Consider the following 16,644-nt stretch of genomic DNA (forward strand, 5'->3'; position numbering starts at 1 on the left):
CACTGCTCAGAGCTACGTCCTGTGTGCTACAGAGCGCTGCACGGGGTGTCACTGCTAAAGAGCTATGTCCTGTGTGCTACAGAGCGCTGAACGGGGTGTGACTGCTCAGAGCTATGTCCTGTGTGCTAACTACAGAGCGCTGCACGGGGTGTCGCTGCTCAGAGCTATATCCTGTGTGCTACAGAGCGCTGTGCGGGGTGTCACTGCTCAGAGCTACGTCCTGTGTGCTACAGAGCGCTGTGCGGGGAGGGTGTCACTGCTCAGAGCTATGTCCTGTGTGCTACAGAGTGCTGCACGTGGGGTCACTGCTCAGAGCTACGTCCTGTGTGCTACAGAGTGCTGCACGGGATGTCACTGCTCAGAGCTATGTCCTGTGTGCTACAGAGCGCTGTGCGGGGTGTCACTGCTCAGAGCTATGTCCTGTGCGCTACAGAGCGCTGCGCGGAGGATCACTGCTCAGAGCTACCGTATGTCCTGTGCACTATAGAGCGCTGCACTGTGCTGGATGTCACAGCCTGCCACCACTATGCTGCCGGGCCTAACCCATGTATGCTACCTCTTCCCTTTACACAGCTAAAGCCTGGTACACACCCTCAATTTTGATTGGTTAATCACTGACCAGTTTTACCACCCCCATGAGGTATGATAGCTTACCTACACAATCTGTTCATAGTTTCCAAAATCTGTTGGCCCTCATACTACATGGAAGTGGCAAAACTGGCCATTCAAAACTGAAACTGTGTACCAGGCTTAAGGGATACCCGAACTGACATTTGATATGATGAGATAGACGTGTATGTACAGTGCCTAGCACACAAATAACTATGCTGTGTTCCTTTTTTCTTTCTCTGCCTGAAAGAGTTAAATATCAGGTATGTAAGTGGCTGACTCAGTCCTGACTGGAAGTGACTACAGTGTGACCCTCAGTGATAAGATTTTCCCCTTTTTATCTCTTTCTTGCTCTCAGAAGCCATTTTCTGCTAGAAAAGTGTTTTATTGTTGGAATTTCTTATCAGTGAGGGTCAGACTGTAGTCACTTCCTGTCTGAGTCAGGACTGAGTCAGCCACTTACATACCTGATATTTAACTCTTTCAGGCAGAGAAAGAAAAAAAGGAACACAGCCTAGTTATTTGTGTGCTAGGCACTGTACATACACATGTCTATCTCATCATGTCAAATGTCAGTTCGGGTATCCTTTAACTCCTAGTGAAGATTGTATTGCCTGTGTGTCCCCTTATTCACTGTGTGACACAAGTAATGATCAGAGTTCTGCTAGCTGTGTACCAGACAGCAAAAAACCCCTGCGAGGTACATATATTCATTAATAATGATAAAATAAGGGTGGGGTGGAACTAACTAGGGATTTGTGTTTGGATGCTGCTGTACTGTGTTGCTGTTATCACAGTCCCGAATACTGATCACACTGCACCGGCAGTCTGAAACTCTTTAGAAAAGTGGCCACACACAATACAAGTTGTTAAATTAGCAGGAATTTAAAGCAGAGCTGAACTCACAACTTCTTCTCTGCTCTAAAAGATGAGCAACAGCATAGTAACCTTTAAAGAAAATTGTTTCTTTGTTACAGCGGATACAAATCTTGCAATAAATCTTCAGTGTTTACTTCCTGCTTTCATGGAAGCAGACATGTTGTTAACTTCCCGTGTTTTCAAATTAGCTGCTCTGCTGCTGTAGAGGCGATTCCTGAGCAAACATAGTTGAGAGATCAAATTACACTTGTGATTTGTCACAGATTAGGGGGATTTAGACCGGCTAAACTCTCTAAATACATACAGGGTGCATTTCTCTATGCTTTCCTTCTGTCCTGTGCAAGAGTTTAGGTCCACTTTAAAAATAAAAAAGGTAACAAAAAGAAAGTGTGTGTGTGTGGCCCCCATAATAATCCTGCTGAATCTGGCGGCCTGCTCTCATCCCGTCACAGGATTGCGGTCGTGTCCCGGCTCCTGTGTGTGGCTCCATAATAATCCTGCTGAATCTGGCGGCCTGCTCTCATCCCGTCACAGGATTGTGGTCGTGTCCCGGCTCCCGTGTGTGGCTCCATAATAATCCTGCTGAATCTGGCGGCCTGCTCTCATCCCGTCACAGGATTGCGGTCGTGTCCCGGCTCCTGTGTGTGGCCCCCATAATAATCCTGCTGAATCTGGCGGCCTGCTCTCATCCCGTCACAGGATTGCGGTCGTGTCCCGGCTCCCGTGTGGCTTCACACAAATCGGAGATTTATATCTAACTAGCTGTGTTATCCTCAGACAGCCGTCAGGCCGAGACACCCGTCTGATTGTCAGGCTGACACAGCACACAGGAATTATGCAAATACTGGATATTGTCATAGATTTTCTTCCCGCATCACTTTGACGTCTGAAGCCAAAGCTTATTTTTTTTTACTGCTGAAGGCATTAAAATTCCCAGTGATCAAGAAATAGTCGTGAGTAAACTATTCAACACAATTGAAGCAAGAGGATATGGAGGCTGACCTATTTCCTTCCTTTTAAGCTATACCAGTTGCCTGGCAGCCATGCTGATCCTCTGCGTCTAATACTTTTATGCTGGGCATAGACTCCCGCGGCCGCCCAGATCGATTCCTGCTCGTCCCCGCAGGCACTTCCTTATCTTCCGCTCGATTTCTGCTATTGTTCTCCGACGGGTATCGAGCGGGTAATAGATCCGCGTGGTGATCGGACCTGTCGGAAATTATCAATCGAGCCATCAGCGGCTCGATTGATAAGAAGCAAACGCACCGTCTATGCCCATCATTAGCCATAGACCCTGAACTAGCATGCAGCAGATCAGGTGTTTCTGACATTATTGGCACTTCTGATGAGATTAGCTGCATGCTTGTTTCTGGTGTTATTCAGAGACTGCTGCAGCCAAATATACCAGCAGGACTGCAAGGCAACTGGTATTAACAGGAAAGCAGCATGTGGCGGAGGTGCACATGTAGCCGCTTGTGGCGGCGGAGGTGCACATGTAGCCGCTTGTGGCGGCGGAGGTGCACATGTAGCCGCTTGTGGCGGCGGAGGTGCACATGTAGCCGCGTGTGGCGGCGGAGGTGCACATGTAGCCGCGTGTGGCGGCGGAGGTGCACATGTAGCCGCGTGTGGCGGCGGAGGTGCACATGTAGCCGCGTGTGGCGGCGGAGGTGCACATGTAGCCGCGTGTGGCGGCGGAGGTGCACATGTAGCCGCATGTGGCGGCGGAGGTGTACAGTTGTGTTCAAAATTATTCAACCCCCAATGCTGTAAAGGGTTTTAGGGAATTTAGTGTACATTTGTAATTGTGTTCAGAATGAAATCTTACAAGGGGCTCGATTCACAAAGCGGTGATAACCCAGTTAAAGACTTTAGGCGTGATAACCATTTTTATCATGCCTAAACTCAGTTTAGACATGATAAGTTTAGATAAGTTTAGATCGCACGCAAAGTCCCGCACGCAAAGCAGCGCCATTAAACTCTATGCAAACTGCACCAGACTTTGCTAGCGCAAAACTTTTGATCAGCTGTGCACTGCGGTGCTAACCCAGTCGGTGCTTAAACTTATCACGCCTAAAAACGTATCACGCCTAAAAACGTATCACACCTAAACTTATCACACCTAAATTTATCATGCCTAAACAGAGTTTAGGCGTGATAAAGGGCTTTTTACTAGCGTGCTAACTGTTAGCACCGCTTTGTGAATCAGGCCCATGGACTTTTTAAAGAACCAAATTCAACTAAAATGACATGAGTTGTTTTTGTAATACAGTATTAATTTTTTTTTTTTTTGTGATTTCTTCATTGACACAATTATTCAACCCCTTAAAGACTACCACTCATTCAAGTGTTTTCGATCAGGCAGCAATCAAGCATAAAAAGCACCAATTAGGCAGATTTAAAATGACTGTGATACTCAGCTCCTTCTAGACATTTACTGGTGTGTTTACAAACATGGTGAAGTCAAGAGAATGGTCCAGGAAGACAAGAGAAGTGGTGATTTTTCTTCACAGGAAGGGCAATGGCTATAAACAGATTGCAAAGATGTTAAACATACCAAGAGACACCATAGGAAGCATCATTCGCAAATTCAAGGCAAAGGGCACTGTTGAAATGCTACCTGGTCGTGGAAGAAAGAAGATGCTGACTTTGACTGCTGTGCGCTACCTGAAGCGCAAAGTGGAGAAAAGTCCCTGTGTGACTGCTGAGGAACTAGAAAAAGATTTGTCAGATGCGGGTACTGAAGTTTCAGCTCAGACAATAAGGCGCACACTGCGTAATGAAGGCCTCCATGCCAGAACTCCCAGACGCACTCCCTTGCTGTCTCCAAAGAATAAGAAGAGTCGACTGCAGTATGCCAAAAGTCATGTAGACAAACCACAAACGTTTTGGGATAATGTTCTGCGGACTGATGAAACAAAATTAGAATGGTTTGGGCCCTTGGATCAACACTATGTTTGGAGGAGGAACAAGACCTATGAAGAAAAGAACACCTTGCCTACTGTGAAGCATGGCGGGGGGGTCAATCATGCTTTGGGGCTGTTTTGCTTCTGCAGGTACAGGGAAGCCTCAGCGTGTGCAAAGTACCATTAATTATCTTCAGTACCAGGAGATATTGGATGAAAATGTGATGCAGTCCGTCACAAACCTGAGGCTTGGGAGACGTTGGACCTTTCAACAGGACAATGATCCCAAGCATACCTCCAAGTCCATTAGAGCAGTGTTTCCCAACCTTTTCCGGCCCGGGGAACACTGTCTGACCAAATTTTTCTCCGGGGAACGGCGCGCGCTGCGCGCGGTGGGGGCGATGCGGCCCCCGGTTGTTTGCGCGACCTAGTGGACAGTGCCGCTATGGGGGGGTGTGCGGCTGCATAGCTGGCATAGTTGCCCCAGTGTAGGGAGTTTAGTTGCCTCAGTATAGTGCCCCAGTATAGCCAGTATAGTGCCCCAGTATAGCCAGTATAGTACCCCAGTATAGCCCCCCAGTATAGCCAGTATTGTGCCCCAGTATAGCTAGTATAGTGCCCCAGAATAGTGCCCCAGTATAGCCAGTTTAGTGCCCCAGTATAGTGCCCCAGTATAGCCAGTATAGTGCCCCAGTATAGCCCCCCAGTATAGCTAGTATAGTGCCCCAGTATAGCCAGTATAGTGCCCCAGTACAGCCAGTATAGTGCCCCAGTACAGCCAGTATAGTACCCCAGTATAGCCCCCCCAGTATAGCCAGTATTGTGCCCCAGTATAGCTAGTATAGTGCCCCAGTATAGCCAGTTTAGTGCCCCAGTATAGCCAGTATAGTGCCCCAGTATAGCCCCCCAGTATAGCTAGTATAGTGCCCCAGTATAGCCAGAATAGTGCCCCAGTATAGCTAGAATAGTGCCCCAGTATAGCCAGTTTAGTGCCCCAGGATAGCCAGCATAGTACCCCAGAATAGTGCCCCAGTATAGCCAGTTTAGTGCCTCCCGCCCGTCCCCGCGGCCGCCTCTGTTATTACCTTGTTAACAGCGGCCGCTCTCCCCTCTCCGGCGTGTGTATATTCAAGCAGCGTATCTCCGGCTGCTCTGTGTGATGCACTGATGCGGAAGAAAGGAGGGCAGCGACTTCCTGTAACGGCGATATGTATCGCCGTTACTATGGTAACCGAGCCCTGCCTCCTTCCGCATCAGTGCATCACACAGAGCAGCCGGAGATACGCTGCTAGCATATACATGGTCTGGAGAGGGGAGAGCGGCCGCTGCTAAGGTAATAACAGCGGCGGCCGCAGGGACGGGCGGGAGGGGGGATAAGAGCACGGCACACCAGGCAACGTTCCGCGGCACACTAGTGTGCCGCGGAACAGCGGTTGGGAAACACTGCATTAGAGCATGATTGCAGATTAAAGGCTGGAACATTTTGGAGTGGCCATCGCAGTCACCAGACTTAAATCCGATTGAGAACCTCTGGTGGGACTTAAAGAAAGCAGTTGCAGCGCGTAAGCCTAAGCATGTGACTGAACTGGAGGCTTTTGCCCATGAAGAATGGGCTAAGATACCCATAGATCGCTGCAAGACACTTGTGTCAAGCTATGCTTCATGTTTAGAAGCTGTTATAACTGGAAAAGGATGTTGTACTAAGTACTAAGAATGAATGTCACTTGGGAGTTGAATAAAACTGATGATGTGAGCACAGAAAAGACATTTGTGGTTATTTCATTATAAATGTTATGTTATATTTGTCTAACTTACAAGTGCCTCTTCGATTTAATTGTAAACAAGATGACTGAAATGATCAAAATCAATGTCAAACTGGCCAAAACACTGAATTTCAGTGGGGGTTGAATAATTTTGAACACAACTGCACATGTAGCCGTGCGTGGCGGAGGTGTGCATGTAGCCGCATCCCACGGCAGTGTACAGGTGCCTGTGTAGGAATGTGCCCCCCCTCACAGCCCACTACTTGTCAGCAGCCATGCAGTGGGATGTGCTGAGCTGTAGGAAGACAGTGAAAGTGAATGTGGAGATGTTTGGCTGCAGCCACGGCACAGGACGTGCCTCCCAGGCTGAGACACGGTGAGCCGGGCTGACTGCATGCCAGGTGTGGTAACTGCCCGGCAAGCCAGGACATGCGCTGCGATTCCTCACTCTGGTTCCCACGACTGAACTGTTAGGAAACCCTTGTGAGGAGTATCGCAGAAACTGGCAGAACAAAGGCTCAGAAATCCTGTTTGAATTTGCTGATAAAGTATTAATCTGTCTCCATGCCAGAATCCATTCACCTCAGCGGAGAATGAGGCCATCCAAGTGCTGCGTCTCCCATTCACCTCACAGTCCGTGTGTCACTGCGCTGTTACTTATTTATAACTGTAACGTTTTCATTCCTACTTCAGCAATAAAGCTTCTTACAGACGCACACTTTCACCTCTATTTGTGTCTCCCGGAGCAATTGCACTCTGTGCTGCGGCTAATGTGGCAGTTCAGTCTCTGTACATGTGTTGCTAGGCGATACCCGAGCACTGTGCTCTGTGTCTGTGGAGAAGGGACAGTGGCGCTGGGAAAGGGGGAGCAGCGTCAGCGGATAGGGCACAGCAGACCTTATGGAACACCTGTACACACACTTGCTTCTGTACCAAGCTGTAAATCCTTAGCTGAACAGATCCTAATGTGATGTCTGTATTCATAGTATTAGTCATATAAATATTCAATATAAAGATTACAATCCCACAAAACTTGTAATATAAAGCTTCCCATTACCAGAACTACCCAACTGCTCCTTCCTTTAACTCTCCTCTCCTGATATACTCTGTGCTGCTGGAGGACTCTCCTCCTTCCTCTGACTCTACTGTCCTGATATACTCTGTGCTGCTGGAGGACTCTGCTCCTTCCTCTAACTCTCCTCTCCTGATATACTCTGTGCTGCTGGAGGACTCTGCTCCTCCCTGTGACTCTCCTCTCCTGATATACTCTGTGCTGCTGGAGGACTCAGCTCCTTCCACTAACTCTCCTCTCCTGATATACTCTGCACTATTGGAGAACTCTGCTCCTTCCTCTAACTCTCCTCTCCTGATATACTCTGTGCTGCTGGAGGACTCTCCTCCTTCCTCTGACTCTACTGTCCTGATATACTCTGTGCTGCTGAAGGACTCTGCTCCTTCCTCTAACTCTCCTCTCCTGATATACTCTGTGCTGCTGGAGGACTCTGCTCCTTCCTCTGACTCTCCTCTCCTGATATACTCTGTGCAGCTAGAGGACTCTGCTCCTTCCTCTGACTCTCCTCTCCTGATATACTCTGTGCTGCTGGAGGACTCTCCTCCTTCCTCTGACTCTACTGTCCTGATATACTCTGTGCTGCTGGAGGACTCTGCTCCTTCCTCTGACTCTCCTTTCCTGATATACGCTGTGCTGCTGGAGGACTCTGCTCCTTCCTCTAACTCTCCTCTCCTGATATACTCTGTGCAGCTAGAGGACTCTGCTCCTTCCTCTAACCCTCCTCTCCTGATATACTCTGTGCTGCTGGAGGACTCTGCTCCTTCCTCTGACTCTCCTCTCCTGATATACTCTGTGCTGCTGGAGGACTCTCCTCCTTCCTCTTACTCTACTGTCCTGATATACTCTGTGCTGCTGGAGGACTCTGCTCCTTCCTCTGACTCTCCTTTCCTGATATACGCTGTGCTGCTGGAGGACTCTGCTCCTTCCTCTGACTCTCCTCTCCTGATATACTCTGTGCTGCTGGAGGACTCTCCTCCTTCCTCTTACTCTACTGTCCTGATATACTCTGTGCTGCTGGAGGACTCTGCTCCTTCCTCTGACTCTCCTTTCCTGATATACGCTGTGCTGCTGGAGGACTCTGCTCCTTCCTCTAACTCTCCTCTCCTGATATACTCTGTGCTGCTGGAGGACTCTGCTCCTTCCTCTAACTCTCCTCTCCTGATATACTCTGTGCTGCTGGAGGACTCTCCTCCTTCCTCTAACTCTCCTCTCCTGATATACTCTGTGCTGCTGGAGGACTCTGCTCCTTCCTCTGACTCTCCTCTCCTGATATACTCTGTGCTGCTGGAGGACTCTGCTCCTTCCACTAACTCTCCTCTCCTGATATACTCTGCACTATTGGAGAACTCTGCTCCTTCCTCTGACTCTCCTCTCCTGATATACTCTGTGCTGCTGGAGGACTCTGCTCCTTCCTCTGACTCTTCTCTCCTGATATACTCTGTGCTGCTGGAGGACTCTGCTCCCTTCTCTGTCTAGCCCTCCTCTCCTGATATACTCTGTGCTGCTGGAGGGCTCTGCTCATTCCTCTGACTCTCCTCTCCTGATATACTCTGTGCTGCTGGAGAACTCTGCTCCTTCCTCTGACTCTCCTCTCCTTATATACTCTGTGCTGCTGCAGGGCTCTTCTCCTTCCTCTGACTATCCTCTCCTGATATACTCTGTGCTGCTGGAGGCCTCTGCTCCCTTCTCTTTCTAGCCCTCCTCTCCTGATCTACTCTGTGCTGCTGGAGGACTCTGCTCCTTCCTCTGACTCTCCTCTCCTGATATACTCTGCACTATTGGAGAACTCTGCTCCTTCCTCTATCTCTCCTCTCTGATATTATACTCTGTGCTGCTGGAGGACTCTGCTCCATCATCTATCTAACCCTATTCTCCTTATATACTCTTAGCTGCTGGAGGACTCTGCCCCTCCCACTATCTAACCCTCCTGTCCTGATATACTCTGTGCTGCTGGAGTACTGTGCCCTCTCTGGCGGAGGATTGGTCATTGCCCTCAGGCCCTCGGTCACTGGTGTCACATTGCGAGGATTTGCGGTGTGTCGGTGAGCTGTACGCTGCATGATTGATAGACAGCCCCATTTCAGCAAATGATGGGTCTGTAGAAGTGAAACTTCCCCTCTGGGCAGGACTGCAGCCTCCTGTCACCACATCGAATGGGGCAGCATGGCTGTGTACGGTTCCCATGGTGTCACTAGAGCCATGTGACCAGAGAACGCCACAAGCTGGCCACACCCCATCAGCCACATCCATTTATTGACTAGATCATTGTGTAGCAAACGTGATCCCTGACACTATTCAGTGACAGGTGATGGCTAACAAGATGCTACGATTTCTGGCTTGCATACAAGTTCAATGCAGATTGTATGCTGTTTGCAATGGGGCCAGCTAGATTAAGGTCTTCTCTATTTTGTCACATTGGTTTTATTCTGCACTGAATGAAGTTAAAGGATGCCCGAGGTGACGTGACATGATGAGATGGACATGTATGTATAGTGCCAAGCACACAAATAACTAGGCTGTGTTCCTTTTTTTCCTTTTCTGTCTGAAAGAGTTAAATATCAGGTATGTAAGTGGCTGACTCAGTCCTGACTCCAGAGGAAAACACGCGCCACTGAACGGAAATGGAGGAAAACTAGACTTAACCAGGATTTCCTACAGTACAAGACCAACCTGCTGCAGCTCCACACTGCCCTTGCTCATGCGACGCAAGAATACTTTACCAAGCTCATCGGAGCACAAGCTTCCAACCCCCGGCGTCTTTTTGCCACGTCCAGCTCCCTGCATAAACCCCCCACCCTCCGTTTCCTCCCTCTCTGCCACAGATTTAGCCACCAACTTCACCAACAAATTTGTCTCCATCCGCCAGGAAATATGTCACTGTTAACCACACTACCATTCGCCCTACCTTTCAAGCCCGCTGTCTGGGTGTCACCCTGGACTCCGCACTCTCCTTCACTCCCCACATCCAAAACCTCACAAAGTCCTGCAACTTCCACCTTCGTAACCTCTGTAAGATTCACCCTTTCCTGACCTCTGCCACCACCAAACTCCTCATCCATGCCCTCATAATTTCCCGCCTTGACTACTGCAATGCCCTGCTGTCTGGTCTCCCTATGACCCGAACAGCCCCACTGCAGTCCATCATGAATGCGGCAGCCAGAATTATCCACTGCTCCCATCGCTCCACCACGGCGGATCCCCTCCTTGAATCCCTTCACTGGCTTCCTATCCAGTCCAGAATCAGATTCAAGATACTGTGTCTGACCTACGAATCTGTCTTTAAAACCTGTCCAACCTACATTTCCGATCTTACTCAGAGGTACACGCCTAGCCGCTCACTCCGCTCCTCCAATGAACTTAGCCTGACCGCCCCCCGCATCACCCAGTCCCATGCACGCCTCCAGGACTTCTCAAGAGCTGCTCCAACACAATGGAACTCCCTACCTCCACCCATTAGGGCAGCCCCCTCCAACATCTTCAAGAAGGCCCTCAAAACTCACCTTTTCACTCTGGCCTACCACCCCTCACAAGTGCTCTAAACCCACAGCTGAACTCTGGTCCCCTACCTTTCGTGTCCTTACCTCTCCCTCTAGATTGTAAGCCTTTGGGCAGGGTCCTCCTCCTTTTGTGTCCTACCTGATCATGAACCTCCATTACTGTGAACTCATGCTATGCATCTGAGTGAACCTAACTTGCCTAATCTCCATGCTCCCCTCCAGTGATTAAGCATTACCTGGTACTCATACTGTGCTGCATGATCTGGTCTTTCTTGTATTCCTGTATTGTCATTTTGCTGTTTGTCACCCCTAAATATTGTCTGTAACCTAAACTAATGTCCAGCGCTGAGTAATATGTTAGCACTTTATAAGTACAATAAATAAATAAATAATAAATAAAATTATAGTTCATAGATTTTAGCTCTGACATACTTCAATGAATGTGTTACTGAGCAAAAGCAATAAAACAGTTAAAAATCAAAAAGTAGATTTAAACAAAATAAAACCGTGGAATATATTAAAAAGTCATTTTTAGGAGAAGAAAGATAGATACAATCGTTTATTTCATTAGTTTATTTTTGCCTCGGGTGTCCTTTAAAGTGGGGTTAAACTCCATATAACCTGAAAAAAATAAAAAATATCCAATCTTAGAAATTACTTATCTGGCTTACCTGTCCTGTTGTTTTTAGTAGGTTTTTTTTGTACTGTCAGATTTAAAGAGAACCCAAGGTGGGTTTTAAGAATGCTATAATGCTATTAGGACACAGAGGCTGGTTTTGCATACAATGACCAGCCTCTGTTACTATAACTTTTTTTTTTCAAGAGGGCAGCAGTGCACAGGGGAGGGGGGGGGGGCAACATTATAGTAACAGAGGCTGGTCGTTGTGTCTGTGCAGAACCAGACTCTTTGTCCTAATAGCATTCTTAAAACTCACCTCGGGTTCTCTTTAAGAGAAATGTGATATGAAGAAAAAGGTATTTCTGCTGGTTTCCCTCTTTACTGTTTCTCTGTGATGCCAAAGGTGCCCTAACCCTCCCCTTTTGTTATTTTTTTTTTAACTTTTATTTTATTAATTTTATTTTACAGTTTACTGTCATTCCCACAGCTAACATCACCTATACAACAGGTTTAGGGTAGCCATACACAGGTCGATAGCCACTAGATCGACCAACAGAAAGATCCCTCTCTAATCTAATCTGATCACAGAAGGATCTATTGTCTTCCCATACACTGCATTCAGATTTGAATCGATTTCAGCATCGCCGCTCCCAGGTCATTCCTGCTCCCCCGACCAGCAGCAATAACATCACCTGTCCAGCCGGCGCGAGTCCTGGGATCCGTGCAGTCTAACTTCTCCCAGAGTCTTCCATCTCCTCTTTACTCCCTGTCTCATGCTGTGGCAAGCAAAATATTCCATCAGCACCGATCGACTGAATCGGCCAATGTCGGATGGCAATCGGTCGATCAGTCAATGTTTACGTTATCTATTTCACAGCAGATTCAATCGCAGTTATCGAATCTGCTGTATATTGGGGGGAATTCGAGCCAGCGTATGGCTACTTTAACATCACTGTGTACACTCTTAAAGGGATATGGGGGGGGGGGGGGGGGTGCAATTACCTTCTGGTCATTGTCCTCATCTTATCTGAAATGTGAAGTTTATTTGCATATTGAGTTTATTTTGTTACTGTAGCTGGGGGAAAAAAAAGCTATAAGGTCTCTCTCCCTGTATCTGACACTGTGAACCCTGTTCTTCCCGATCACTCATAGAAGCGGTCATTGGATTACCGACCACACATGTCTATTGGCCTGCTCGGTATATTAGCTATGTACATTGCCGAGCACAGAAGAGACAAGTGATATAAGATCAATCTATTGGATATCAAGTGGATTTTATTGCAGACGCCGCTAAGCTTACTATCATTCGATATGTGAATTGATTTGCACTGTGATGGAATAGATGAATTATTCTTATAACTGTATTTCTGAGAATTCTCACCTCTTCCTCTTGCAGTGCTCTGCTGATTGCCGCCATCTTTGACCGCGATGTGAGCTGCAGGAGAGCCGCGTCGGTAAGTGGTGTATAAATTCCCTTTCTGCTTAGTCATAATTGGCATAGCAGGAGTAGTGGAAGACAGTATTCACCCGTAACCTGAGGGGGCTTCCTGGGTGCCCGGGAGTGGTAGTAAAATGGAAGTACCAGCATAACAATCACCAATAACTAATTATAGCCAATAAAACTCCTGGGGGGCAGTGAAAACCCTTCAGACGGCAAGGAACAAAGAAGAAAAGTTCAGTAGTTCGATATTTGTCTGTATTGGAGCTAAATAAACATTATTTTTCATTTAAAGGATACCCGAGGTGACATAATGAAATAGACATGTGTATGAACAGTGACTAGTCAGGACTTGGTCAGACTACAGTGTGACCCTTACTGATAAGAAATTACAACTATAAAAAACTTTCCTAGCAGAAAGTGGCTTCTCAGAGCAGGAAAGAGATAAAAATGGTCAATAGTTCATAGATTTTAGCTCTGGCATACTTCAATGAATGTGTCATTGAGCAAAAACAATAAAAGAGTAAAAACGTAAAGTAGAGTTAAATATAAAATGGAATATCTTAAAAAGTCATTTTTAGGAGGAGGAGGATAAATACAATTGTTTTTCATTAGTTAATTTTCACCTCGGGTGTCCTTTAAGACTGACAAAACTGTAAATCTAGAGTTTTAACCTTTTAAAACCAAAGTGAAATTGTGGGATTCCTGGACTACATAAATTTTTCTGCCTTAAAGGGATACTGTAGGGGGGTCGGGGGAAAATGAGTTGAACTTACCCGGGGCTTCTAATGGTCCTCCGCAGACATCCTGTGTTGGCGCAGCCACTCACCGATGCTCCGGCCCCGCCTCCAGTTCACTTCTGGAATTTCTGACTTTAAAGTCAGAAAACCACTGCGCCTGCGTTGCCATGTCCTCACTCCCGCTGATGTCACCAGGAGTGTACTGCGCAGACACAGACCATACTGGGCCTGCGCTGTGCGCTCTTGGTGACATCAGCGGGATCGAGGACACGGCAACGCAGGCACAGTGGTTTTCAGACTTTAAAGTCTGAAATTCCAGAAGTGAACCGGAGATGGGGCCGGAGCATCGGTGAGTGGCTGCGCCAACACAGAATGTCTGCGGGGGACCAATAGAAGCCCTGTGTAAGTTCAACTCATTTTCCCCTGACCCCCCTACAGTATCCCTTTAAAGTGACCCTGTGTCCCTAAGGTACGATTAGCAGCTCCACCCCTGGTGAAATGGATGTTCTAGCAGTCTCTGGATTGTATAGGGAAGTGGCTGGTCACAGTCAGGGACATTCCATGCGATGGCAGTGGTGACAGCATGCCCTGCGGGGCCTGTTCCGCACACAATGTGTACTTTATTCCACAATGCGAAGCCATGGGTCATTTGTACAGTGCCGGGGTTTGTTTTCAGTGTGTGGCTGGGTGTTTTGTTATAAGCAGAGGTGTCTCATTCTGTCTTGTTTGTTCTCTTCTCCAGGCAGCCTTCCAGGAGAATGTGGGGAGACAGGTACAGTAACTTTCCAGCCATCCTCGTTAACCCTCCATGACCGGGTGGAACACAATGTGTGGCACATGTCCCCTCTGCGTCTTGTCCCCTGCTGCTGCTGCTTCCTCCTGTCCTGTCCCACGCACGTTCTTAAGCTGCCCATGCATCCACTGCGGCCCGATCAACCATCCGATTCAATCATTTTATCGAATCGGATGAAAATCTGTGCCGCAACATGTCCGGCCAATCCATGATTCGAACCATTTTGAGCCAATTGCATCGATCAGACATACTGGAAAATTTCAGTTGAAAGTGCTCAATCCAGTGTGCGATATTCACAACGACAAATGTGTGCAATGGACCCCTGGCCACTCCCTCCCCCCCACGAATCCTGATGACCTCCACTTTCACCCATCTTACCAATTGCCGGTACCACATGGCATCACGTCACACGCGTGTCATGTGCTACAGGCACCACATGGTACAGCCCTAAGGGACATGGTGGAGGACGCCAGGAGTTGTGCCAGATGAATATTTGAGAATTTACAGAGCACGGAGGGGAACTTAGGGGATCGGCCTGGCAGGTGGCAGAGGCGGACGATTTCTGATAGATTTCATGCCTGGTACACAAGAATTTCTGGAAGATTTACTGCCAGATCGATTATTTCCAACATGTCCGATCTGATTTTTGATCGACTTTTCGTTCACTTCTGTGGAAAATCGTTCGGAAAAACTCTACTTTCTGCTATCAGGAAGTAGAGTGAGTATAAGCAGATATTCTGACAGGAGACCAGCGGCAACTAGCAAGCGATCGGTGCTCTGGAGCGGGAAGGGAGGTGAGCTGTCCTTATAGTCTTCTGCTGCGCTAACTCTGCCTGCCGAGGAGGGGGGGAGCAAGGAGAGCGAGGGAGGGAGAAGTCGGGCCCCCCTCCCTGCTGCTGAGTCCCAGTGTGTCTGCGGCTCCCCCCCTCCATCACCTAAACGAGGGGCACCTATCCTATATTAGCTAACCTATACGGGGGGGTACCTTATGCCTAGCTAACCTATACTGGCGGCACATATACCTAGCTAACCTATACTGGCGGCACATATACCTAGCTAACCTATACTGGCGGCACATATACCTAGCTAACCTATACTGGCGGCACATATACCTAGCTAACCTATACTGGCGGCACATATACCTAGCTAACCTATACTGGCGGCACATATACTGGCGGCACATATACCTAGCTAACCTATACTGGCGGCACATATACCTAGCTAACCTATACTGGCGGCACATATATCTAGCTAACCTATACTGGCGGCACATATACCTAGCTAACCTATACTGGCGGCACATATACCTAGCTAACCTATACTGGCGGCACATATACCTAGCTAACCTATACTGGCGGCACATATACTGGCGGCACATATACCTAGCTAACCTATACTGGCGGCACATATACCTAGCTAACCTATACTGGCTGCACATATACCTAGCTAACCTATACTGGCTGCACATATACCTAGCTAACCTATACTGGCGGCACATATACCTTGCTAACCTATACTGGCTGCACATATACCTAGCTAACCTATACTGGCGGCACATATACCTAGCTAACCTATACTGGCTGCACATATACCTAGCTAACCTATACTGGCGGCACATATACCTTGCTAACCTATACTGGCTGCACATATACCTAGCTAACCTATACTGGCTGCACATATACCTAGCTAACCTATACTGGCGGCACATATACCTAGCTAACCTATACTGGCGGCACATATACCTAGCTAACCTATACTGGCGGCACATATACTGGCGGCACATATACCTAGCTAACCTATACTGGCGGCACATATACCTAGCTAACCTATACTGGCGGCACATATACCTAGCTAACCTATACTGGCGGCGCATATACCTAGCTAACCTATATTGGCAGCGCATATACCTAGCTAACCTATACTGGCGGCACATATACCTAGCTAACCTATACTGGCGGCGCATATACCTAGCTAACCTATATTGGCAGCGCATATACCTAGCTAACCTATACTGGCGGCACATATAGCTAGCTAACCTATATTGGCGGCACATATACCTAGCTAACCTATACTGACGGCACATATACCTAGCTAACCTATATTGGTGGCACATATACCTTGCTAACCTATGCTGGGGGCACATTAACATTTTGCTATGGGACCCCATGATTTCTAGCTATGCCCCTGCGTGTCCGTGGCCAGTAGTGCTCTGTGCATGCACACTCCGTCGTTGTGATGTGGTGTGCATGCGCAAAGCACTCCCTGCCGGGAATGCGCTATCAAGGACGGGCAGCTCCTGCACAGTCTCCACTGATCTTTCTGACCAGGAAG

The 16,644-nt window shown here is 48.0% G+C and overlaps 1 protein-coding gene across 1 annotated transcript in view; it reads left to right on the plus strand.

Annotated features, from left to right (window-relative positions):
• Positions 1 to 16,644, plus strand: part of LOC137542290 (tubulin-specific chaperone D-like) — a 343,085-nt gene that overhangs the window by 213,157 nt on the left and 113,284 nt on the right. Inside the window, exons 16-17 of the mRNA XM_068264095.1 lie at positions 12,739 to 12,796; positions 14,263 to 14,292. Coding sequence (XP_068120196.1) covers positions 12,739 to 12,796; positions 14,263 to 14,292 — 88 coding nt within the window. The remainder of the gene's footprint in view (positions 1 to 12,738; positions 12,797 to 14,262; positions 14,293 to 16,644) is intronic.

Source organism: Hyperolius riggenbachi, chromosome 12 (genome assembly GCF_040937935.1).
Source record: "Hyperolius riggenbachi isolate aHypRig1 chromosome 12, aHypRig1.pri, whole genome shotgun sequence".
NCBI lineage: Eukaryota > Metazoa > Chordata > Amphibia > Anura > Hyperoliidae > Hyperolius > Hyperolius riggenbachi.